Here is a 24,468-nt window from a genome sequence, read left to right as displayed (position 1 = left end):
TGTGGCAACCTGTATTGATATTATGTGCATGTGCTAAAAAAATTCCAGATTTTTTTATAAATAATTTAAAAGCGCAACGTGATTTAGGTGCATAGTAGCACCACAGACTCCGGTGCACCATATTTTCCCCGTGGAAGACGGAGCGGAGCAGAGACGAACCCCTCCAAAGCGCACGCCCACACGCACGGGGCACGGCCGTCCGCGCCGCCGGCCGCGTCCGCCTCCCCGCCGGACCCAGGTTCGTCCGCATTTCCCCTCCCTCGCGCTCGTCGAAACCCCTGCCCTAACACACCAACGGCCGCAAATCCAAACGCGCTCTTAATTCGAAGCCATGGGTTTCTGCGATCTAGCATCACGAGTTCAGAGCAGCTTCGATTCCATTAGCCATTGCTTTATTTAACGTTACACAGACGAATTCACCGTCGACGTTGGTTGATCTGGTCTGAAGCCAATCGGGCATTCGAGCCATGGCCTTCAAATTTGGGCGGATTGCAAGTTCCAACGACTGATTAGGAAAAAAAATGTCCATAAAATGTCCACCGAGTAGGCAAAGAGCGTGCGGGGAGCTTAGTGCCGAGTTCCACGGTGGGACCGGGATGGTTCTTCCGATATGATGCTGCTGCTGCTGCTCGATCCGGTCACAACCACCGCACCGCCGTATGGGCCTCCGGTGGCTTGCCCTGCGTGCTCGAACTCCGTGACAGACAAGCCGGATGAGCTCAGCCCCTCATTGTGGAGCATCGTCTCGATTTCCTTCACCACCGAGCTCATCGTGGGCCGTTTTGAAGCCGACTCCTCCACGCACTCCATGGCCAGCTGCACGAACCTTCTGAACCCGGCGGACTTGGCGGCGTCGTGGATGGCCGGGTCGATGATGCCCTGCAAGCCGTAGTAGTCGTGCTCGTTGGGATCTATGGCAATCCTGAACTCCCGGACGATGTATCTGCCCTTTGTTATGGGCAGCCTGGCGCTTAGTAGCTCAAGCATGACGACGCCGAAGCTGTAGACGTCGCTCTTCTCTGATAGCTGCTGCGTCATGTAGTACTCGGGGTCCAGATAGCCCTACGAAATGAAATGTAGCCGTCAAGCATAAGAGTAACCAATGAAATCTGTACACAAATTGGCAGACAATGGTAAGCAGAGCATTTACAAGTGTTCCCTTGACTTGAGTAGAAACGTGTCCCTTTTCGGTATCCGCAACTAGCTTCGACAGACCAAAATCAGCAACCTTTGCTTTAAGATTGTCATCCAAAAGGATATTTGTGGACTTGATATCTCTGTGGATAATAGGTGGGTCAGCAAGTTCGTGAAGATACGCTAGTCCTCTAGCTGAGCCAAGAGCAATCCTGAGCCTCTTCTTCCAGTCCAGGTAAATTCCCCTTGCTGAGTCAAAATTGCAAGTTGTGAAGGAGAAGAAACACAAAATGTACTTACTTTTAGGCTTATGAACTATCTCTGTATACATACCTTGCAAGTTCTCTCGCAATGTACCATTAGAAACATATTCATACACCAGCATCTGCTCCCCTTGTTCATAGCAAAATCCTATCAGGCTTACTAGGTTCCTGTGATGAACCCTGGACAGCAGTTCAATCTCATTCTTGAACTCCACCGCACCTTGCTTTGATCCATACTCCGCTCTTTTTATTGCAACACCTGTTCCATCTTCAATCGTTCCCTTGTAAACCTTTCACATGAGGTAAACCGTTAGATTAGTTGTATGTCAATCTTCTTGGAAGAATGTTAATCAATAACTATGTAGTTATTTACCTTTCCGTAGCCTCCTGATCCTATTTCATGATTTTCTGAGAAATTGTTGGTGCAGTTCTTCAGTTCATCAAAAGAGAAGAACCTGGCTCCTTTGAGCTGTGGAGCACCTCCACTATCTTTTTGAGCAACTCCCCATGAAGCTTAAATTTAGATGCAAATGGAGTAAAATCAGTAAAGTTTCAGCAATCTTCAAAAGTTTGTCAGTTTTCCCTTTATCACTGCTGTGAGTATCTGTTAGCTAAGCGCTTGCTGTCAAAACCATTAGTATGAACGGTTGTAAGCTTGGACACCTAACAGTGGGGTTGCAAGAAAAAAAGGGCCCAGTTGTTATTGCTTTGTTGTGTTATAATGTGCTATGTATCTACTTAGTTATCTGCAATCTTTGTCAATTCTAGTAATATATAGTGTCATGTCTCGGCAGAATCGACAGCTGCATAGTTGGAATTGCAATTCACATTCTTTGGAGCCTTACCGAATGGATTTGCTCGTCCTGATGATTGTTCTGGCCTTCTCTTTTTCAGTATAGCAAATGTCGCCCCGGACATTAGGGCAAGCAGAAGAAAACTGCAGCCTACTGCAGTTCCAGCTATAGCACGTTTGCTCATTTGAGATTTCCCACTGCCAGCACCACCTGAGATAGGAAGTACCAGTGAATTTCTTATGTAAACATGGACATAATTTACATTTTTGATGTTGGATACCTGAAAATGAGACATATGTATCTCCAATGAAGTAATAAGGTCCAAAAATATTTGGTGGCTTATAAGTTTGGTTGCTAAAAGCAAAGCCAATCCTTATCAGTTCTGACGTAGCAAAAGATGTCCCTGTTGATGGAAAGAGGCTCACTTGGACTTGGAGGTAGTCATCACTGCTGAAATAGACATCAGAAAGGAAAACTGCACCAGGGCGCAGTCCCAGCTCTTTCCAGAGACTAGTTTCTAGTTGCTGAAAAGTCGTTCTGTCACTCGGGTCAGCGAACAATGGCGCTCTGAAGATCATCTTGCCCATGTAAGGATAGGCACAACTGCAAGTTGCAGGGTCTAGACTTTGATCACCGGAACATGTGGTTGAACCACATTGGGTTATATCGGTGCTGTATGATATCAGGCCCTCTTGCTGAAGGCTGCAAAAGAAGCGGCTCGAGGAATCTGAATCCAAGCACACAGGATTCCCCACAAGTCTGCAAATAGGTGAAAAGGCAATGCTAGTGAATTAATGGAATACAGAGGGAGTGTTTAGATCTTGGTTCTAGAATATGCAGGTACTGCTCACACAAGGGTCTTGTTGTAGCTTGGTGTTATGTTGACTGCAAATATGCGATTGTTAAGGAGATTCACAATCTTCAGTTGTTGGGTGATGTTGCCAGTCATCTCTAGTGTTTCATTCAGTGCGTTGTTGCTTAGTATACTGTCTGATCAGAGAAAAAGAGGAAAACGTGAGAAATTTATATGTTCACGATAATTCATTTCTGTTACATGTCGCCAGAAAATTACACTCGCTGCAGATTGGATAGGGTGAAGAGCCTTTTGGGAACTGGGCCGGAGAGTCCTCCAGATTCTATTGCTCTGCATATTAAGGTGTCAAGGTAACAAATTGTGATTGAGGGAGAAACATATTACTGACTTAATGACTACCGTGAGGGAACATCAGATGATCAGTAGTGCACAGTATTAATTTACTCACACTGAAGTAAGAGACTGTAAAGTTGAGAACCAGTTCGGTGCTACTGATGGATCGAACGAATTGTTGCTTAAGTCCCTGGGTGTGCAGATAAAATTGATCAGAACAGTGTACATCATAGAAGTTTGCAGAAAACAATGCAGACGTTTCTTACACCACGTTTAGTTTGCTCAGGCTACTGAGATCTGGTATTGTCCCATTCAGCTGGTTGTTTGCTAAATTGCTGCAGAAAAAGAATTACACCACATGAGATAAATATATTATTCTTTTTGGTTACGGGTTATCACAATTCATGCTACTTACAGGAGATTTAGGTTGTCTAGCTTGCTGATGTTGGCTGGAACTTCTCCTGTGAAATTGTTCCTGTCTAATCGGCTATGGAAGATGCAAAGGGGTTCAACAATAGCAACTAGAATATGTTAGAAGAAAGACATTGCCCATATACGTACATGATTTTGAGGGTTGCGATGCCACCAAGCTCAGGCGGGATAGGACCAGACAATTGATTGTGGTCAAATAATCTGAGGAAGTTCAACAAAGTAGTCAGTGTAACATGTGTAGTGCTACTAAAAATGAAAATTGGTACTTCCTTACATGTGCTCGAGGATCATGCTAGAGTTGAAGAGGCCAGCAAGACTACCACTTAACTGATTCTTGTTAAAATGGCTGTTGATTTATTGGAGATAAGCATCAGTATGGTATGAAAAACAAAGCGACTTAAATTTCAGTTACAAAAAGTGACTTAACACTTCATATTGATCATGCATTCTTGATTCAGGCTGAAGGAATAAATGTTAGAGGGACTTACAAATGTTTGGTGTGTGTAAGTAGGTCAAGTCCTGGAGAACCACCTGAGGAAATTGGAATAGGTCCAGAAAGCTGGTTATCTGCCAGGTCTAGCCAAAAGAGGTTTGAGAGTAAACCAAACGATGGAGGAATTCCGCCTGTGAAGTTGTTTGAATTCAGCGCCCTACAGAGAAATTATTGCAGAGAAAATTCATCTCATTAGTACAACGAAAGTAGCAGCAGAGCTTAATAATAATGTGAGTATGAGTAAGGCTTTGTATGTTCTAATAGTTCTTACAAGAACAAGAGCTGCGGCAAGTTTCCTAACTCTTGGATGCCTCCTGTGAAGCTGCAGCCAGCCAAGATCCTGAGAAGTACAATGCAGTAGGGTAGGCCAGGGATTGATGTATCCCAAATATGCAAGATAAGGATTTGCTAATGGTCATGTAGGCATACAGTGTTTTAAGCTTCTTGAGATTCCCGATAGCATCAGGCAGTGGGCCACCAATTCCAATGTTGTAGGAGAGATCCCTGCAAGCACCCTAAAGTATGAGCAAAAACAGTATATTATATTTTATCGAGGTAAATTAGCCAGTTCTTTTTTCTAAACTTTTGCTACTTATGTAACGTCAGGTTTTTGTTTTATCAGTATAGCTCATATCTTCTCTGTTAAAATGTTATAAGCTCTGCAACTTTACCATCTGGAAACAAAGAATTCATGTTCATCAGTTAATGTTTTCTTTAAGCAGTCAAAGTTTCCAGAATCTTCTGATATATACATATACTCCAACATTTGAAGCAGAAAATGTAGTCTTACTATGATGATTAATAAACTTGAATGATTTTAAGGGTACGTAACTCACAGGTAAACAAGCTCACTGAGTTGGCCTATGCTGTTGCTTAATGTGCCTTGAGCGTCAATAATGCCTGAAAGCCTCCTGGAAACAGGGATGCCAAATTTAACTGGATGATAGGTGAAATTGAAACATCATTAGTTAGTACTCACAGTGACGTCACCCGCTCCTTGTCGCACATAACCCCGTCCCATGGTGTACCACATGGATCATTTGATGCTTTCCAGTTTGATGGGAAGTCCTGCCATCCACTGATGAAAGACTGGAGCGCAGCCACTGACAATGCGTATTGATGTTATTATTCAGGAATTTACAGACCACTGACTTAAGTTATATTATCTGCATGGTGCCATATCTTCCTTTTATTGTCAGTTGCTCTGCATCATGCTAATGTTATGCAGATAAATAAGAAAATTTGTGAACTTGGAGAATATGAAAGGAGATGATATTGAATGAACTATTTGATATGGTGTTTATGATAGTACAATTGCATTATGCACTTGAATTCCATCTCTATTTTGTAGATAGAACAAAATTATTTTTCATACTAGTATGGCAGATAGAAAACATTTCATCTAAATACTTGTGTGGCTTGTCACCTTCAATATGATCAAGCTACATCTTTGCAATGAAAGTAATCTAAGAAGAGAAAGGCACAGGAATTAGATTTATCATAGTTACCATCTTGAGGATCTGTATCACAGAGTCGCACAGGTATACTGGCCAACAGCATCAACAGCAGCAGAAACTTTCTCAATGTCTCCATTCTCAGAGCCTATGGGGATTACCTATGGGGATCACAATTTAGAAACACTCAGAGTGGCAACAAACTGCAAAGCTGGTTGTGAAAGCTTCTTTGCAAGAACCCAAATGGAGGAGCATTCTAAGATGAACGCCAAAGCCTTGCTCTTTGGAAGGACATTTTCTCAAGAATAGGTCGTCCGAATTTGTACCTGTTTGCGTATTCTGCATGATACTTGGACCAGCTGCGGGTTTTGTTGCCAAAAGGGAGAGATGGTCTCGAGGTGATCGAAAGGCAAGTAAAACAACCAAGTTGCATAAGGATTACTGACTGTTCCGTGGGTGTTATTTCTTGACCTTTTCTAGACGGGCTGAGGACCTTCACGGGTCTAGGTTTTTCTTTGATCTTTGGTGGCTTGATACAGGTAACAGCTTTCATCCAACCAACCTGTTTCCTTTAAACGATGAAGTCGGGATGCTCTTTGGAGTTGGGACAACTGTTCCTTGGCTTTTTTCGGTTGAAATTAACGTCGCTGTGATGAAGTGATTCTTATATTCCGATATATACTTTCTTGTTGAGTAGCTAATAATATTATATCCCTTTGGTACAACATATGTTGGTGGGGGCTGAAACAACAATGCCAAGGATTTGGAAGCTCTGATAGTGACAAAGTCATTGGTTTGTTCTTCCATTATTTGTGCAAAGGTACTTCCCCGTTTTGCCCCTTTTAATTTAAATTTATTCAGGGTAAAATATCTGTGTTTTTATCATTTGGCATACATGTCTTTGATGTGCCATTTTGCCAAATGAGTGCAGATGCGACATTATACGTAGGGACTAGAGTTATTGACTGATGTTCCAATAAGAAAAGTGCAGTGAAGGTGCATGGTAATCGAGGCAGTATTATCTTTGTGACTGGTTATGCAATCATAAGAAAGATGCTTCAATGTACACGGTCACAATGCATCTTCTAATTTTGTTTTTCATCAATATAGTTGACTAAATTGTTTTTCTCACTAATACTGTATTATATCTGCAGACCACCCGCCAATGCCAACCACTTTACGACCTCACTCCAACAGGACCTTAGACTTCACAGTTATTCATTAACCTCAACGGCCAATCAGAGGCTATTAGTTTACTAAAAAAAGTGGCCATTAATGGTTAAATATATGTTGTGAAATGGCATTTTGTCGTTTTGAAAAAAAAAACTGTTGAGATTGCATCCGCTAATTACTCAAATCAGAAATCGGGTGAACGATTCAAGTCAGTGAAGGATGTTTATAGGCTTGATGATGGATTGGAACTGTATGCTGGAGATGCACAATGTTCTTCCTTTTAGCAGATACTCCCTCTTTAAAGAAATATAAGAGCATTTAGATCACTAAAGTAGTGATCACTATAGTGATCTAAACGCTCTTATACAGAGGGAGTATCATTCATTTTAATTTTAGGTTATCGATAGAAAAATAACAGGTCATGAATGTTATGATATTATCGATAGATCATTCTCTTTGTCATATCTTAAGAAAGCAATTTGCAAGTGCCTGCTTATAACATATTCCACCTCGGTTATATCAACAGATAGGAAAATGAATATTGTACGATAAATGTCTTGTGTCCTATTCATTTGGACCATGCACCAAAAACAATGAGTAGAGATAAGCAAGAACCAATACATAGTTCCTACTTTGGTTCAACAGCTGAGTATGAATATACACTATTGTAATCAAAAGCACTGCTGCTGCTGCTGTCATCTTTCATAGGAGAGTGTTCCTCTTGGCCTCTACCTGTTGCATCTCCAGAATGTTCAGTTGACAATTGTCTGTAAAATGGTCTCAAGTTCCTTGGCCACATCATTCATTGTCGGGCGGTCAGCAGCAGATTCTTCTACACATTCCATAGCCAATTGCACGAATCTCCTGAAGCCAACTAATTTAGCTGAATCCCTGATTGCTGGATCAATTAGGCTCTTCAAGCCATAGTACTCTTGATCATACTGGTCTATTGCGGTCCTGATCTCACGCACAATGTACTTACCCTTCTCTATGGGCTGCCTAGAAGTTAATAGCTCTAGCATGACAACTCCGAAGCTATAGACATCACTCTTCTCGGAGAGCTGTTGAGTCATGTAGTACTCAGGATCCAAATAACCCTAGTATTTCGATATAAAAGATAAATTAGCAAGAAATCTTGTTTTCCCAAAAGAAACGATGCACTTATAATTCTCAGAATCACTTACCAATGTTCCCTTCACTTGGGTAGAAACATGTCCCTTTTGCGTGTCAGACACTAGCTTCGAAAGACCAAAGTCAGCTACCTTTGCAGTTAGACTTTCGTCCAAAAGTATATTGGTTGATTTTATATCTCTGTGAATAATTGGTGGATCAGCAAGTTCATGAAGGTATGCCAGGCCTTTAGCAGACCCAATTGCGATCTTAAGTCGCTTCATCCAATCCAACTGTATCCCTCCTTTACCTGAAGATTAGCAGTGGTTAAATCGTATGTCCTTGTTTAGGAGATAGTTGTAAAGATGAAGAGAGTATACCCATCAAGTTGTCCCTGAGTGTCCCATTGGAAATATACTCATAAACCAACATCTGCTCCCCTTGTTCATAGCAGAAACCTACTAAGCTCACTAGGTTCTTGTGATGCACTCTGGACAGGAGTTCAATCTCATTCTTGAACTCAGCTGCACCTTGCATGGATCCTTGCTGTGCGCGTTTTATTGCAGCTATTTGTCCATTCGCAATCTTTCCTTTGTAAACCTTTAAACATATAAATATGACATTAGATGCTTTTTGGGGGGGCATCATGACATTAGATGCTTCTGTAAACTTTTACTTATGTCTAGATATGTGAGCAAAGAAATCAGTTACCTTTCCATATCCTCCAGATCCTATCTCATGAGTTTCTGAGAAATTATTGGTGCATTTCTTCAGCTCCTCAAATACAAAATATCTTGCTCCTTTCAATTGTGGTACGTCTCCGTTATCTTTACCACCTGCTCCCCATGATGCTGTGGTATCAAAATATTAACAAGATCAAGCAAACATGTTATGACACTTTTAAATGCTTATGATTATCTTGCTTTTTTTTCTGCCATGTGTAGAGAACCAAAAATTACTAGCTTATTCAAGCTGGACATTTATTTATGGATGCGGCAAAATAAATGATTACCAAATGGATTAGTAGTCCGCTGTACTGCCTCCTTGGCTATTTTCTTCTGCCGTAGAGCATATATTGCTACCAGAACAAGACCGACAATAAGGACAAAGCCAGCAATTGCTATTCCAATTATTACACCTTTGCGCATTGAGGATTTTTTCCCGCTTGGGACTGAAATGGACAAGTTACATAAGACTTGGAGACATATCAAATAAAAGAGAATATAATTCTATGCAGTGTGCATACTTGCAAAGTATGGGATTGCTGTGAAGTAATATGGTCCAAATTGAGTTGGAGCTTTATAAATTTGGTTGGCCAAAGCAGAACTGATTCTTATAACTTCTGAGCGATTGAAGCCCATTTCACTGTCTGGAAAAAACTTCAATCTGAATCTTAGAGGAGTTCCTGGGCTGAAGTCAACATTGGAAAGTGCAACTGATCTTGGAGCTAGGCTAAGGTTCTGTATAAGCGTCAATTCCAATTGTTGGAATAACTCGGGGCTTGTCATGTCAGAGAAGGCAGGTGCTTGGAAGGTCATCGCACCCTCGAAGGGGGTAGTGCAAGCGCAGTTCTGTGAAGTCTCTGGATTTGGTAACTGACCAATAGGGCAAGAAATAGCACCGCAGGGGCCTAGGCTAGTAGAGTATGGATCTTGCTGCCTTTCCTTGAGTTTGCAGAAACTGATATTGGCTGAGCATGCAGGATTCCCTGTTAGTCTGGATGAGAACAGAAAAGATGGGTGAGGCACATGCCACATAGTTGTACAGTATACCGTATGGGGTGATACTTACATTAGGCTGCCAGTGTAGCTTGGGTCAACTGTAATAATATCGATGATTTGATTATTTGTCAAATTAACAACCCGCAGTTTTGAGTTGATACCAGTCATAGTCAGTGAGATTCCAAGGGCATTCTCAGCTAGTGATCTGCATTAAAATACCAGTTACAACATCAGAAGACATAAAATTGTTGGTACATTAAGGTTTAATTAGACGTCAAGTAAGGGTCTATTTGCAGCTAAAACAATGCAAATTAAATGTAAATAAATCACGTGAGGTCTTGAGGAAATTACATTCTCTGCATCTGTGGGAGGCTGAAAAGAGCATTGGGTACTGTCCCAGTAAGACGGATACCAGCCATGAATCTGTAATTATCCAACCAGAGAAAAAACGTTATTCAGAATCATCTAGCTTATTCACGGGGGTGGATTTTGTACACTCAAGAGCCATTGCAAATACTATATCAGTCATGGATACAGCCTCAAGATCTTTTCACACATTGCAAGAGTGTGCATAGACCTGAAGGTTCTATTTATGGCTGATATAGTTTGTGCACTCACCCTTCAGTATACCACTATACCTAGGCCTTTTCCCTTACTAAACCCATTTAATGTTCACTTCGCTAATCCTCCTACAACTCACAAGGTGTTCAGGGCCGTCGACGTCGAAAGCCATCCTGGTGCTCCTGAGCTTGCAAAACTATTGTAGCTCATGTCCCTGTCCGGGGAGAAAATTGTGTTGAGACAACAGACGAATCATTAAACTTAAGCATTGATATCTTTTGTGTCTTACACATAAGTGAGATTAGTTGCATTTGTGAGGTCTGGCACCGACCCGTTCAGTTGGTTACTTGCTAGGCTCCTGGAATAACCAAAGAAATATTTGCTACATCATTTGGAAGGAAGAAGAAACATTAGTTGTTCCTTGTTGATAGCTACTTACAGTTCCATCAGGCTAGTCAGGTTACCGATACTATCAGGTACCACACCATTGAATTTGTTATGGTCTAGTCGGCTGAAATATGCACAGTCGACAAAAGAAAAGTCAATAAAACTGTGCAAAAGGGAGTGCGAGACAAATGAGGATTTTTTATCAGGTATGTACATAATTTGAAGTGTTTCGACAAGCCCAAGAGATGGGGGGATTGGTCCAGTAAGGCTATTGTTGCCAAATAGCCTGACAATGATTAGCAAAACAAGTTAGATGACATGAGTGAACAGAGAACATTAGCAAGTGCAGATGAATATACTGCTTACACATGTATGAGGGTCATATTGGCATGGAAAAGCCTTCTGTCCATTGGGCCTGTCAACTGGTTCTCGCTAAAATGGCTATTGATTTGGATGGATGGATGAGCCGATATGAAAAAATTAGCACATTTAAGCTATAATTATTCTTTCCATCCTAGAATGGGTACAACATTTTAGTACTTACAAATGCTTTGCGGCGACAAGTTTATCCAACCCTGGGTCTGAACCTCTCGAAACTGGGATTTGTCCTGACAATTGATTGGCCGACAAGTCCAACCAAGAGAGACTTGTGAGAAGGCCAAGTTCTGGGGGTATTCTGCCAGTGAATTGATTCATATTTAGGGCCCTGTATGAGAGTAAATTGAGTTGTATCATCTCGCGAATCAACTAATGTCAATAAAGATCTGCGTTGAAATTTCAGTGAACTCTTACAGGAATGTGAGCTGTCTTAAGTTGCCTATCTCTTGTGGGATGTTACCAGTAAAGCTGCATCCTAGCAAATTCCTGAAAGAAAAAACACACGCGATATGTCAGCTTTTCCCCTGTCTTTTCTTTTGCTCCTCTCCACCTAACCCAAAGAAGAAGAATGTTCTTGTATGGTTGCTGTTCTTACAGAATGGTGAGCTGCTTCAGATTTCCAATATTTGGGGTAAGTGGACCTCCAAGACTTGGATTGTTAGACAGATCCCTGCATGTAGTTCATATCAGTAGTCTAAAACATATAATGGTTTATATCTGTAGATAATTTTGTAGGCTGTAGCTCCCGTTCCTGGATTCTTATCTGTTACCGCATGTTTTTGTTGAGAAAAAACTGAAGCTTTTATTACTGTATGAAGTTATTTTGAAATTGAGGAAGCAATGACTTACAGATACGTCAAAGCGGAGAGTTGATCTATGGCATTGCTTAATGTACCTGCAACATTCATGCTCGATAATCTCCTGCAATTACCAGGTTTCAGCGGATTTTTTCTTGATAAAAGAAGTAAAAAATGATGACTGATAAGTTGAGTTCTAACATTTCTGTCACTCTCCCGCTGGAACAGGAAATTCCATCCCAGGGTTTGCAGGGATCGGATCCTGTCCAGCTTTGCGGCTGATTCCGCCAATTCTTCATCAGTGCTTGAAGTGCGGCAACTGTACGTTTATCAAGCGAACATTAGAGAGGCATTTAATACCAACAACTCCAGTAATTCAATCTCACTCCTATCATGGATCATATTAGACACTAATCTTAATCGTATGAGAGTAGATGCAAGTATCATCATAGAGCATGCAGGATAAGTATTAATCCAAGAAAGGAGGCCTTCTTTGAATTCTCAGTTGTACTGGCGGGAATGAAACATTATTTCAGTTTAACCTTTTGTCGTGGGACCTATTTCTCCATACATTAGCACGAATTCTAAATTTGTTTGATTTGATCTGCTGTGTACCTGATCCATTATAGTTCTATTTGTGCTACCTAGTGCCACAAATTGAATATGATGGTAAAAATGGCTTAAGAGCTACTCCCTCCGTTCCAAATTACTCGTCGCAGAAATGGATGTATCTAGAACTAAAATACATCTAGATACATCCATACCTACGACAAGTAATTCGGAACGGAGGGAGTAACTATTAACGCCACCGAATTGGAAAGCAGAACCATAATCTTGATGCTACATACTACCGTGATGCTGATTTTTTTTCTCTGTCGGAATTCATTATAAGGAATAAATCATCTTCATCTTATGGTACAGGCTGAACTAATCTGGCTCGCCTTCTTCACAGGCCAATGGCTGCTCAGTGAGCAACTTGTTCTTAAAAGTAGGCAACTTTCTTCCTATTAACCCAATATAAAAAACGAAGGACTGTGGCTTACCATCTTGGGGGTTCGTCTGGCTGGAGCCTGACTGAAGGCACAGCAAGAGCAAGAACAGAAGTAGCACCCACTGCATCATCGCTCCGCCGTGCCGTTCCGGCCTCCACAGCAGATCAAGGTAATGTCAAACCAGAAACAATCTCGATGGTTGTTCTTGCGGGACAAGTCTACCCAATTGGCAAGTCCATGGAGGAGCTATCAGGTACCAAACGGCGCGCCCTCCTTCCTGCGGTTAGTAACAAAGACAGGCAAAGCAAACAGCCATTCAAACAAAACCATCACATATATAGCTTGCTTCAGAGGATTTCTTATCGGGCATTGCCTGTCGGACTGCTTACCAGGTCCAAGGAACAGATATGCAGGTAGTAAAACGCATGCACAAAAGGTTGTTGGTGGCCTTATAAGACTTATAAACGAGTCGTAGCAAGAGCTCTCGGTTGAACTGATCAAAAGATGAGATGGATGAAGCAAACGTTTGTGTATTGCATTTGAGTAGTGGGGGCAGGTGCTTCTTGCCTATCCGTGTGCGGCCTTATCTGCGCGGCACCTTATGTTATGCATTGCTCTTGCTCGGCATTGGCCCAGTCGTTAACTGTGCAGGTAGCTGGGTATCACTCTTGGCTTGGGTAGCTGGGTACTGCTGGGTTTTGTACGTTTTTCCGTCCATATCGTTGTGTTTTTAGTTAACATGTCGATAAATTTTGTGATTAGAAAACACGTAGATACGGCAATAAGTTGGATTATGCGTGCTTGGCCACATGTCAGACACTGGATGTGCTGCTCGGCTGTTGTACTTAACAATTCCGTTTCTCCTTGTGCAGGTGAATCTCAGGTTGGGTCTCAAGCTGCCTGCCACTGCTGATGTTGATACGGCATCAGGGCATGTTTTGATGAATTATGCCAACGACTGCGCCCATGGTTGGTCAGTAAACCCTGTTTGACATGGTCACCATCTATTAGTTTATCTTTGTCCGTTCTCTCGAATCCGAGACAGTAGTCAGTTTAAATATAATTTTGTGTCTTTTTTTCCCAAATGATTAAATGTTTCTGTAGCTCTCTGTAGGGCACTGCGGTCTTCATGGGACCTTGGATGGTCTGGCGTGACATGTAGCATGAAGTATGCGGTGCCCTACCACGAGCCAAACTAATGGGAAAAAATGGGCCAGGACGGCGAAGCTTTGGATCTACACGGCCAGCATCTTTACCCTGTCGTCGTTGCTGAGAGCCGACGCGTGATGTCGAGGCAGGAAACTCCATGGGATGTATTGGAGAACAGAGACGAGGTTGCGCGCGGAAAGATCCCTGCGCGTGTGGCCAAACCGGACGGCCGGCAGGCCAATGATTGATTGATTGATTTCTTCAGGTAAACGCTCCGTATTTTTTCCTAAACTAGAAAAAAAATACACAGTTAAGCGGGCGACTGCAGTTCGTTTGGATGATGCGAGGCAAGAGCCAAGAGGGCTCGAACCTGAAGCCACTTGGTGGCATGCATGGTGCCAATACGTACGGCAGCGCACACGTATCGTGGCCTGCATCGTAACCCCGTTAAGCTGAATGGAGTGAGTCCACCTTTGGCCCAGCGCGCACACGCTTTGTAATCTTGTCAATCGGTACCAAGTATGATGTATGAAATGTTCTCGGGCGCGAAGGTATCAAAGCATAAAAACGGGTGCCGTTTACTTCTTCCCGCGGCGATTGATAATTGTTCTTTTTGGGGTGTAGAACAACTTACCATGGGGCTGGCCGGCTGGGTAAACGCATGAACTCTCTACGATGACAAGTGCTCCCTTCGTAAACTAATATACTAAAAACGTTTAGATCACTATTATTAAAACAGTGATCTAAACGTTTTTATATTAGTTTACAAAAGGAGTATGACCGATCAATCCCATCAGTCGTAGAGCTTATCAATATTTTATAATAAATAAATAAACAGATAAGTAGTCATGAAAGCGGCCAGTATTGGGCTGGTTCTAGTGTTGGTACGCAAATACGGTCGACATCCGCACTACAGACTGACGCGCCTGCTGTGAGCCGTTGATGACCGATGGATGCATATTATTTGTTGCGAGGAGCAGGTGCAGGGCATGAGACCGTGACTGCATGCCAATTGGCGCACGCGGAGATGCGGAGCCGCGGGCGTCGGGGTCAAACGCTTGAGCGGTCTGGAATATCGTATATGTAGGCACGTACGTGTGCATAATCTACTCTGGAATCTGAACCCGTCAGCCAGGTAAGAAGAGGAGCGTGCGGGTCCCGACCCTGACTGATGCTTTCTGTTCTCTCGGCTCCACGTGTCAACGTAACTGCGTTGAAAAAACTTGATACACTCCATCCTTTTGCATAAATATATACAGTCGGCGCGCATTAGTTTTCTCAAAACCAAGCTTTGCAACTTTGACCAGGATTTAGAGAGAAAAGAATGTATATCTGCAATACCAAATGTGAGCCATATAAAAGTATATTTCGCAAAAAACATATAAAATATATTTTATGATGAATTTATTTGTATTTATTTGGCATTCTAGATGTTGACATATTTTTTCTATAAACTTGATCAAAGTTTACAAAGTTTGAATTTGAAAACAATTAGGTGAATTAAAGTCGTTTATGTCTAGATTAATTGTCTCTGCTCGAAACGACATGCATAAACTCCTCGGAAAAGGGTTAACAAAGTCATTTAACAACATACATGTTCATGTTTCTAGCCGTGTGACAATTTCCATGAAGAAACGACATATGTTATAATCTAGGCAAACAAATAAAAAAATTGCTATAAAAATACTATTACAGCACATATTTTGTTTATTTTGCCCAGATCACAACATGCCATTGTTTCGCTAAACTTTGCACACCATAAACATGTTTGTGTTCACTGTTCATCTGATAGCATGTGATCCCGGGCTCCATTTTCATCGTGCACGCCCCCAAGTCACTCTGTTGATCGTGTTAAGCCCAAATTCCAAAATTAATCAGGACGGGCCACAAAAATAGCTTCAAGCCCGTCTAAACGAGATGGCCCAAAAGGAATCAGCCTTGCGAGAATGGCGGAACTAGTGATGAAACCGTCTGCCTAGAAAACTAGTGCCTCAACAAGAAAAAAAAACTATCCCTTAAAAAAACTAAAAAAAACTAGTGCCAACTCAATAAAAAGGATGAAATCGCAAAGAAGAATGGCGATTGAACCCGAATCAGTCAGGAGGCAATTGCACGATCATCATCATCATCATCAGAAATGACAATGCCGTTGCTCTATTGATTGATGATTGATTAAACGGCGACTGGACGTATTACTCACCGGAGTCCGTGGACGTCAATGATAAAGGAATTATTAATGCGAGATCTTGTACCAGTACGGCTGCTCTGCTGTACTGGTACAGCACTAATTGCTATGCGGGATCGATCTAATCCGTTGTACGGCCCGGATTCAATGCGCGATACCCAAACCATGTGTTCGCCACACGATCCATGAGTGGTTTGGTATAGTAATAACGGAGCGGGAGCAGCAACGATAGGAAAGCAAAGGTTAAAGCACACTTGTGTATTTCTTTGGCTCTGTCTAGGGCAGTATTGCACATCTAAATGGTACAATCAAATCAACGATGTGTTAAGCGGCCAGAAAGATGTCTCTCCTTCCAAGAAAAAGGCGGCTAGGATTTCTGCCTCGTCGGCGGCGCCACCGATCCATCCCGTCTCCTATGGCCTTAGGGTCATGGGTGTGTGGTGGATCCCGTCTCTTACCGGTGGGAGGCTTCGTTTTTAGATCTTCAAGTTTTGTTAGTGTTTGTGTCGTGCTCATGAAGATGGAATAAAGTTCTCCCTGCCTAGCCTCGTCATGGTGGTGCGTGTAGCATCGTCGGAGGGCGTGTGAAGGTGTGTCTTTGACGGATCTCGCGGGATTCGGTCGGTGGTTGTCTTTGATGGATCTATTCGTATCCGGTCTTTGTTCGTGTGTCTTCAGTTGGATCCTTTTGATTTACGCTTTTTTTTAATCGGAGGCGGTTGCTGTTCTGGTGTGTTTGTCCCATAGAGCCTTAACACGACGATTTCCCGACTGTCTACTACAACAAGTTGTGTCTGGCTCCGGCGAAGGAGGGGCGATGAAGGCAGCGTGTGTTCGGCTAGCTTCAGTGCCTATAGTTGTCGCTAGGTGGTCTACGGATACAGATGTATTTTATTATTATTTATGATGTTTGTTGTACTACCATGATTAAAGATGAAAATGTCAAAAAGTTTATTAAAGAGAGAAAATTGACTCAATCAACCGTAAAAATAAAAAATAAAAATTCACGCGAATCTTGAGCAAAATGATTTAGATGTGTAGTATTTAGGGTATACCTAGATGTGTTTTCGCAAAACCGTATTTCTTTCCAATCGATCCTAAAGCACGCTTGTCAAACATTATGATGCCATTTGTTGACGAGCAACTGACTTGTTGTCCTGGCATCCAAATTCTTCCACATTTTGAACCTACCTCCTGCATTTCTTTATATCCGCACCGCACGTGCTGCCTCCGGGAGACAGCGCGGATCTAGCCAATACTGCTCCATAATTCTGAACTACCATGGTCGCACTTGGCCTCATGTTTCTTGGTGTACAATCACAATACATTGTTGGCACAGGTCAATCATACCACTACTCCGGCGGTTGAGCAGTTCACCGGACCGGCGTCCGGCGCGACACGCTCCCGCTCCGCGCGGAAAGCAGCGGGGCGCGAATAAAGGTGGCCGGTCGAGTCGATCCGGGCATCCGGCCCCTAGCTACTGCTGCTTGAAGCGAGGTCAAGTAAGCGGCTTTACGGGAGCCACCGAAAGCGCGAAATTATGGCGGCATGGCATGGCATGCACCGCCGCTGCACGCTGCACAGCTTAACCACTCCGAGACCCTAGAGGCCGAAGTGGGATGGTGCTCACAAAATAACTGCTTGTAGAGTATTTACAGCCGGATATGTTAAATATGGTTCCTCAAACGCCTTCAAACACGTATGAACGTGTCCACGCGCAACATCTCAAATTTCACTTGTTGCATCCGAATATCTCATACTAGATTATTAAATCCATACAAAGACATGCAAACAAAATATCCTACGTACTACTTCCTCTTTTTTGGTTTATATGGCTTATCTCAACTTTTTTGTTTTTCTAATTTATAGGGCTCATCTTCATCTTATTTTTAGTTTCCGAAACACATTAAATCTTTGCATGTAAGAAATAAAAAGAAACACACCAATGCATGTAATATTTGTACTTACTTCCTCCGTCACAGTTTAGAAGACACAGTTAAATTTACGTGCGTTTTCATAATAAACAAGGTTTAGGGCGCATTGCATTTATTTCTAGTAGCTAATTAATACTCCTATATACTATTTCTATATGCATGCGTAGTGTGAATGCTATTTTTTAGCCCATCTCACAACCAATAGATAACCACCTAGGTCCCAGAGAATTTCCAAGCACGCCTTCTAAACCGTAACGGAGGGAGTATCTAGTGGCTAAGCATGCATGCACTGCAATTAAGCTAATTTCATGCATGATTTTAATTGGGGTAGTTTTGTAAAGTACGAGATACATTTCTCCACTCACAAAATGCCTTGATTGATGAGATTTTAGATTTGATTCTTAGGCTAGTCATAGTGGGAGTAACTTAGCAAGTAACATAGCGCATTCCGAGAATTTTTTGCTTATGTGGCATGTAGTTAATGAGAAGTGGTAACATAATATGTTACTGTAACATAGCACTTTCCAAGACAAGATGAGTCTACACGCTAATTAATGAAGTCTTCTATGACACTACTACTATGTTACTTTGCACTATGAAGATAGTAACTTAGACTAGTGTCGTATGCATGACACTAGTATAAGTTACTTCCCACAATGATCAGCCTTAGGCTAGTCATAGTGGGACTAACTTAGCTAGTAACATAGCGCACTTTAAGAAATTGTTGCTTATGTGGCAAGTAATTAATGAGAGGTGGTAACATAATATGTTACTGTAACATAGCGATTTCCAAGAAAAGATGAGTCTACAAGCTAATAAATGAAGCCATCTAAGATATTACTATTATGTTACTTTGCATTATGAAGATAGTAATTGTCTGACTCCGGCAGGATTGACGACAGTGGCAGCTTTGACTCCTCTGGCGCCTCTGGAGCATGGGCAGAACACCGGAGCGGAAGAGGGAGATGATGGATGGGCTCGGACTGGCGCGGGTTGAGAGCGCCCGGCTGCGGATGCTCTTACTTCTCAGCGAGCTGAACTAGAGGCGATGCGGCTTCTTTTGAGATGCCACGGCCGCTGTCGCGCAAGTCCGGGCCGGAGTCTACCTGGTAGGCGCAGACAATTGCGTCCGGTCCCGAAAGTGAGGGGCGCTGCCGCTTTGGATCGACTTTGCCCTTTTCCGCTTTGTTACTTTTCTGCACGGCGCGTGCATGGTGGGTTCTGAAATCTGGTGTAAACGGACGTGGATGGATATATAGGTGGCGAGGAGCCGAGGAGTTCGGTACCGTATGATTTTTTTTTTCGAAACCGATACCGTATGATTTTCGAGAGGCCGAAAAGGGAACAACGATATACTGTACGACCCAACTCGGAGGGAGAACGACGGCGATGCACTGCCGATGTCGACTGACGGACACGTACCACGCGATAACCGAAAGCCATGGAGATGTCATGTCATCAAGCCACTCTTCTTCCACGCCCTTTATGCCTGTACGTCTGGACTTCTAGTGGCTAGAGCATCATGGTTCGGACTTCAGAAACTCGATTTTTCTTCTTCTTGAGAGAAAGCAACATGGCTGCTTTCTACGGATACTGCAGCTCTAATGGCTGGCAGGTCGAAAGCGATGCATAATGGCTTGCACTGCATATACTATGTGGTGCTGGTTGGTGCTACTTCGTAACCACAAGGAACCGGTCGAGGGACTGGCTGCCGTACTCAGCAACATGGCTGCCTTTGTTTGCTGTCTTTTCCTTCAAGTTACTAACTCGCGTGTCTGCCTACAATCCCATTTCTTCTTGTCCAGAGAGCCACTCAACAGACAGGACCACTAGGGTTAATATGGCACGTACTACTTCCTCCGTAAACTAACATAAAAATGTTTATATCACTATTTTAATTATCTAAACGCTCTTATATCAATTTACTTACGGTGGGGGTACTAGTATTAAGGAACACGTGAGCGCAGGTAATTTGAAGACTGGAGTTACAACTTTACCAGCAGACTCTGAATATCTGAATGACACGACCGCATGTTGCGTCTCTTGTGCGTCGTCTTTGAGGAATTTTATAGTACAACGAAGACTGTAGGGCAATGTAGTACTAGTGCAGCTGTGGTTTGATGCTGCAGCCGTGTTTTGTTTGTTGAGACAATACATGTTGCAGTCATGTGTTTCATCACTACCAGAAAAACTTGTTTTGCCGACGGCCAAATCAATGCCGACGGCCCCCGTCGGCATATATCGGCATACCCCGACGGCCCAACTAAAGCCGTCGGCGTATAACCATCTATGCTGACGGGGGCCGTCGGCATAGATAAGCCGTCGGCGTTTCTTCGAATATACCTACGGTGGCCGTCGGCACAGAGCAGGCCGTCGGCATATCGCGTGGGCCCGTCTACCCGCGCGGCGACGGCAGTTTGACGGCGTCAGGCTACGCCGACGGGCTAACGGTGGCCGTCGGCATAGCTACGTCGACGTCATCGATCCGCCGCGCCGCCACGTCATTGATCCGCGTCGTTCGCCGGTCCCGTGGGGTGGCATTTCTATGCCGACGGCTAGGCCCATGGTTTTTGCCACGTCATTGATCCCCGCCCTACGCTACGTCATCGATCCAGGGCTCTACCGTTCCGTGGCCGTAGCTATGCCGACGGCTTTGCCGTAGGCATAGATTTCTAATAATATTTTTATATTTTTTATATTTTCTCTTTTTATTTTTTATTTTTTTCCAATACTAATTTCATTAACTTAAATGTACAGAAAACATATATCGATTGCCCCCCACACGGGCCTTCTTCCGTCGTGTCACGGAGAGGTTAGACGGGACGGGGTACCTGTGGGGGGTAGCAATGCCGCCAGGTGTTGCGGTGGGCCCTCCTACGGTTGTGGAAACGTGGTGGCAGGCGCAGGCACGCGGCCCCCTCCCCCCTCACGGGCGTCGATGCCGCCATGCCCCGGAGGGGGGAAATGGCCACGTCAGGCCGACGCAAAGGGAATCTTGGGGTGGGTTGTGCCGGGACTGTGTTGGGGGGGTGTAGCTATGGCTGGGCTATGACAACAAGGTGAAAAGGTCCACCGGTCAAACTACGTCCAGCGAAAGTCAAAGGGATAGACCCGGCGGTCGTCTGTGTCAGGGTTAGACGGGACGGGGTACCTAGGGGTCGCAATGCCGCCAGGTGTTGCGGTGGCCCTCCTACGGTTGTAGAAGCATGGTGGCAGGCGTAGGCACCCGGCACGCGGCTTGTATGAGGTCCCGGTGCGACGCTCCGGTGGCATTGCTACCCCCCTAGGGCCCCCATCCCGCCTAATCCTGTAGCGTTTGACCACGGGATCTACCCCTTGCACGGACGGGCTTTGAGCAGTGGACGTATCCACCCGGTTGTGTTAGGTCAGCCCATAGGAACACTTTGGAGCAACATCCGGGCCAGACCCACGGCAAGATCCCCTCCGTGTAGACCCGACGCGTCCGTTTCCCCCCCTCCAGGTGCCGGTGGCGGCGCCGTCCGTGAGGGGGGGCACACCCCGGAGACGCGTGCTGGGCGTTTGCACCCTCCACAACACTTTCAAACTTGTGAGAGGCCGCCTACGCAAGATTTGGTGGCATGCTAGCCCCCGGAGGCCGCCGGCCACAGTCGTAGACACGCGAAGAGCAACCCGCGTAAGAGGGAATTGTTCAGATACTTCTCCATCCCGAAAAATTATTAAAAATTACCATAAGTCCTACAGCACATGTGCCCACGTCGTGTAAAAACCTCATGATTTTATCGCGCTCCGAGTATTTAATAATATTCACGCCGCATCGTTACCGCAGAACGTCTACTACCGTGTCATCGCCGTCCGTGAGGGGGGGGGCACACCCCGGAGACGCGTGGCGCCTCTTCGGACATGCCACCACACCATCCCGCATGTATGAGGTCCCGGTGCGACGCTCCGGTGGCATTGCTACCCCCCTAGGGCCCCCGTCCCGCCTAACCCTGTAGCGTTTGACCATGGGATCTACCCCTTTGACTTTGCACGGACGGGCTTTGAGCAGTGGACGTATCCACCCGGTTGTGTAAGGTCAGCCCATAGGAACACTTTGGAGCAACATCCGGGCCAGACCCACAGCAAGATCCCCTCCGTGTGGACCCGACGCGTCCGTTTCCCCCCCTCCAGGTGCCGGCGGCGGCGTCGCCGTCCGTGAGGGGGGGGCACACCCCAGAGACACGTGCTGGGCGTTTGCACCCGCCAAAACACTTTCAGACTTGTGAGAGGCCGCCTATGCAAGATTTGGCGGCATGCTAGCCCCCGGAGGCCGCCGGCCACAGTCGTAGACACGCGAAGAGCAATCCGCGTAAGAGGGAATTGTTCAGATACTTCTCCATCATGAAAAATTATGAAAAATTCCCATCAGTCCTACAGCACATGTGCCCATGTCGTGTAAAAAACTCATGATTTTATCACGCTCTGAGTATTTAATAATATTCACGCCGCATCATTACAGCATAACGTCTACTATCGTGTCATCGCCGTCCGTGAGGGGGCGGGCACACCCTGGAGACGCGTGCCGCCTCTTCGGACATGCCACCACACCATCCCGCATGTATGAGGTCCCGGTGCGACGCTCCGGTGGCATTGCTACCCCCCTAGGCCCCCCGTCCCGCCTAATCCTGTAGCGTTTGACCACGGGATCTACCCCTTGCACGGACGGGCTTTGAGCAGTGGACGTATCCACCCGGTTGTGTTAGGTCAGCCCATAGGAACACTTTGGAGCAACATCCGGGCCAGACCCACGACAAGATCCCCTCCGTGTAGACCCGACGCATCCGTTTCCCCCCTCCAGGTGCCGGCGGCGGTGCTGTCCGTGAGGGGTGGGGGCACACCCCGGAGACGCGTGCCGGGCGTTTGCACCCGCCACAACACTTCCAGACTTGTGAGAGGCCGCCTACGCAAGATTTGGTGGCATGCTAGCCCCCGGAGGCCGCCGGCCACAGTCGTAGACACGCGAAGAGCAATCCGCGTAAGAGGGAATTGTTCAGATACTTCTCCATCACAAAAAATTATGAAAACTTCCCATCAGTCCTACAGCACATGTGCCCATGTCGTGTAAAAAACTCATGATTTTATCGCGCTCCGAGTATTTAATAATATTCACGCCGCATCGTTACCGCAGAACGTCTACTACCGTGTCATCGCCGTCCGTGAGGGCGGGCCACACCCCAGAGACGCGTGCCGCCTCTTCGGACATGCCACCACACCATTCCGCATGTATGAGGTCCCGGTGCGATGCTCCGGTGGCATTGCTACCCCCCTAGGGCCCCCGTCCCGCCTAACCCTGTAGCGTTTGACCACGGGATCTACCCCTTTGACTTTGCACGGACGGGCTTTGAGCAGTGGACGTATCCATCCGGTTGTGTAAGGTCAGCCCATAGGAACACTTTGGAGCAACATCCGGGCCAGACCCACGGCAAGATCCCCTCCGTGTGGACCCGACGCGTCCGTTTCCCCCCCTCCAGGTGCCGGCGGCGGCGCCGCCGTCCGTGAGGGGGGGGGGGCACACCCCGGAGATGCGTGCCGGGAGTTTGCACCCGCCACAACACTTTCAGACTTGTGAGAGGCCGCCTACGCAAGATTTGGCGGCATGCTAGCCCCCGGAGGCCGCCGGCCACAGTCGTAGACACGCGAAGAGCAATCCGCGTAAGAGGGAATTGTTCAGATACTTCTCCATCACGAAAAATTATGAAAAATTCCCATCAGTCCTACAACACATGTGCCCATGTCGTGTAAAAAAACCCAGGGCCCCCGTCCCGCCTAACCCTGTAGCGTTTGACCACGGGATCTAGCCCTTTGACTTTGCACGGACGGGCTTTGAGCAGTGGACCTCTCCACCCGGTTGTCTTAGGTCAGCCCATAGGAACACTTTGGAGCAACATCTGGGCCAGACCCACAGCAAGATCCCCTCCGTGTATACCCGACGCGTCCGTTTCCCCCCTCCAGGTGCACGACCACGTCGGGCTGACACGGAGTGTATCTTTGGGTGGGTTGGGCCGGGATGGTGTTGGGGGGTGCAGCTATGGGCTAGGCTACGACAACCAGGTGAAAAGGTCCACCAGTCAGACCCATTCCGGCGGAAGTCAAAGAGTTAGATCTGGCGGTCGTCTGTGTCAGGGTTAGACGGGACGGGGTACCGGAGGGGGGGGGTAGCAATGCCACCAGGTGTTGCAGTGGGCCCTCATATGCTTGTGGAAGCATGGTGGCACGCTCAGGCACCCGACACGCGGCTTCGGGGTGTGCCCCTTGTTGGAAATATGCCCTAGAGGCAATAATAAATTGATTATTATTATATTTCCTTATTCATGATAATCGTTTATTATCCATGCTAGAATTC

General features: G+C 45.3%; 1 protein-coding gene and 1 pseudogene across 1 annotated transcript; both read right to left on the bottom strand.

Moving 5' to 3' along the window:
- Positions 1-258: 258 nt before the first annotated feature.
- On the bottom strand, positions 259-5,856 carry LOC125546987 (leucine-rich repeat receptor protein kinase HPCA1-like). Its single transcript, XM_048711050.1, has 19 exons — positions 5,772-5,856; positions 5,243-5,366; positions 5,100-5,174; positions 4,693-4,767; positions 4,535-4,603; positions 4,259-4,420; positions 4,045-4,116; positions 3,900-3,971; positions 3,754-3,825; positions 3,605-3,673; positions 3,454-3,528; positions 3,264-3,335; positions 3,043-3,177; positions 2,472-2,950; positions 2,243-2,401; positions 1,771-1,910; positions 1,468-1,687; positions 1,151-1,383; positions 259-1,062 (listed from the first exon to the last, which is right to left on the bottom strand). The coding sequence occupies exons 1-19, from the start codon at positions 5,854-5,856 to the stop codon at positions 568-570; spliced, it is 2,883 nt and encodes a 960-aa protein (XP_048567007.1). The 3' UTR covers positions 259-567.
- A 794-nt stretch (positions 5,857-6,650) lies between these two features.
- LOC125546986 overlaps positions 6,651-24,468 on the bottom strand; it is a 20,117-nt pseudogene continuing 2,299 nt past the window's right edge.

This window comes from Triticum urartu, chromosome 3 (assembly GCF_003073215.2).
Source record: "Triticum urartu cultivar G1812 chromosome 3, Tu2.1, whole genome shotgun sequence".
Taxonomy (NCBI): Eukaryota; Viridiplantae; Streptophyta; class Magnoliopsida; order Poales; family Poaceae; genus Triticum; species Triticum urartu.
This window is presented reverse-complemented; position numbering and strand designations above follow the sequence as displayed.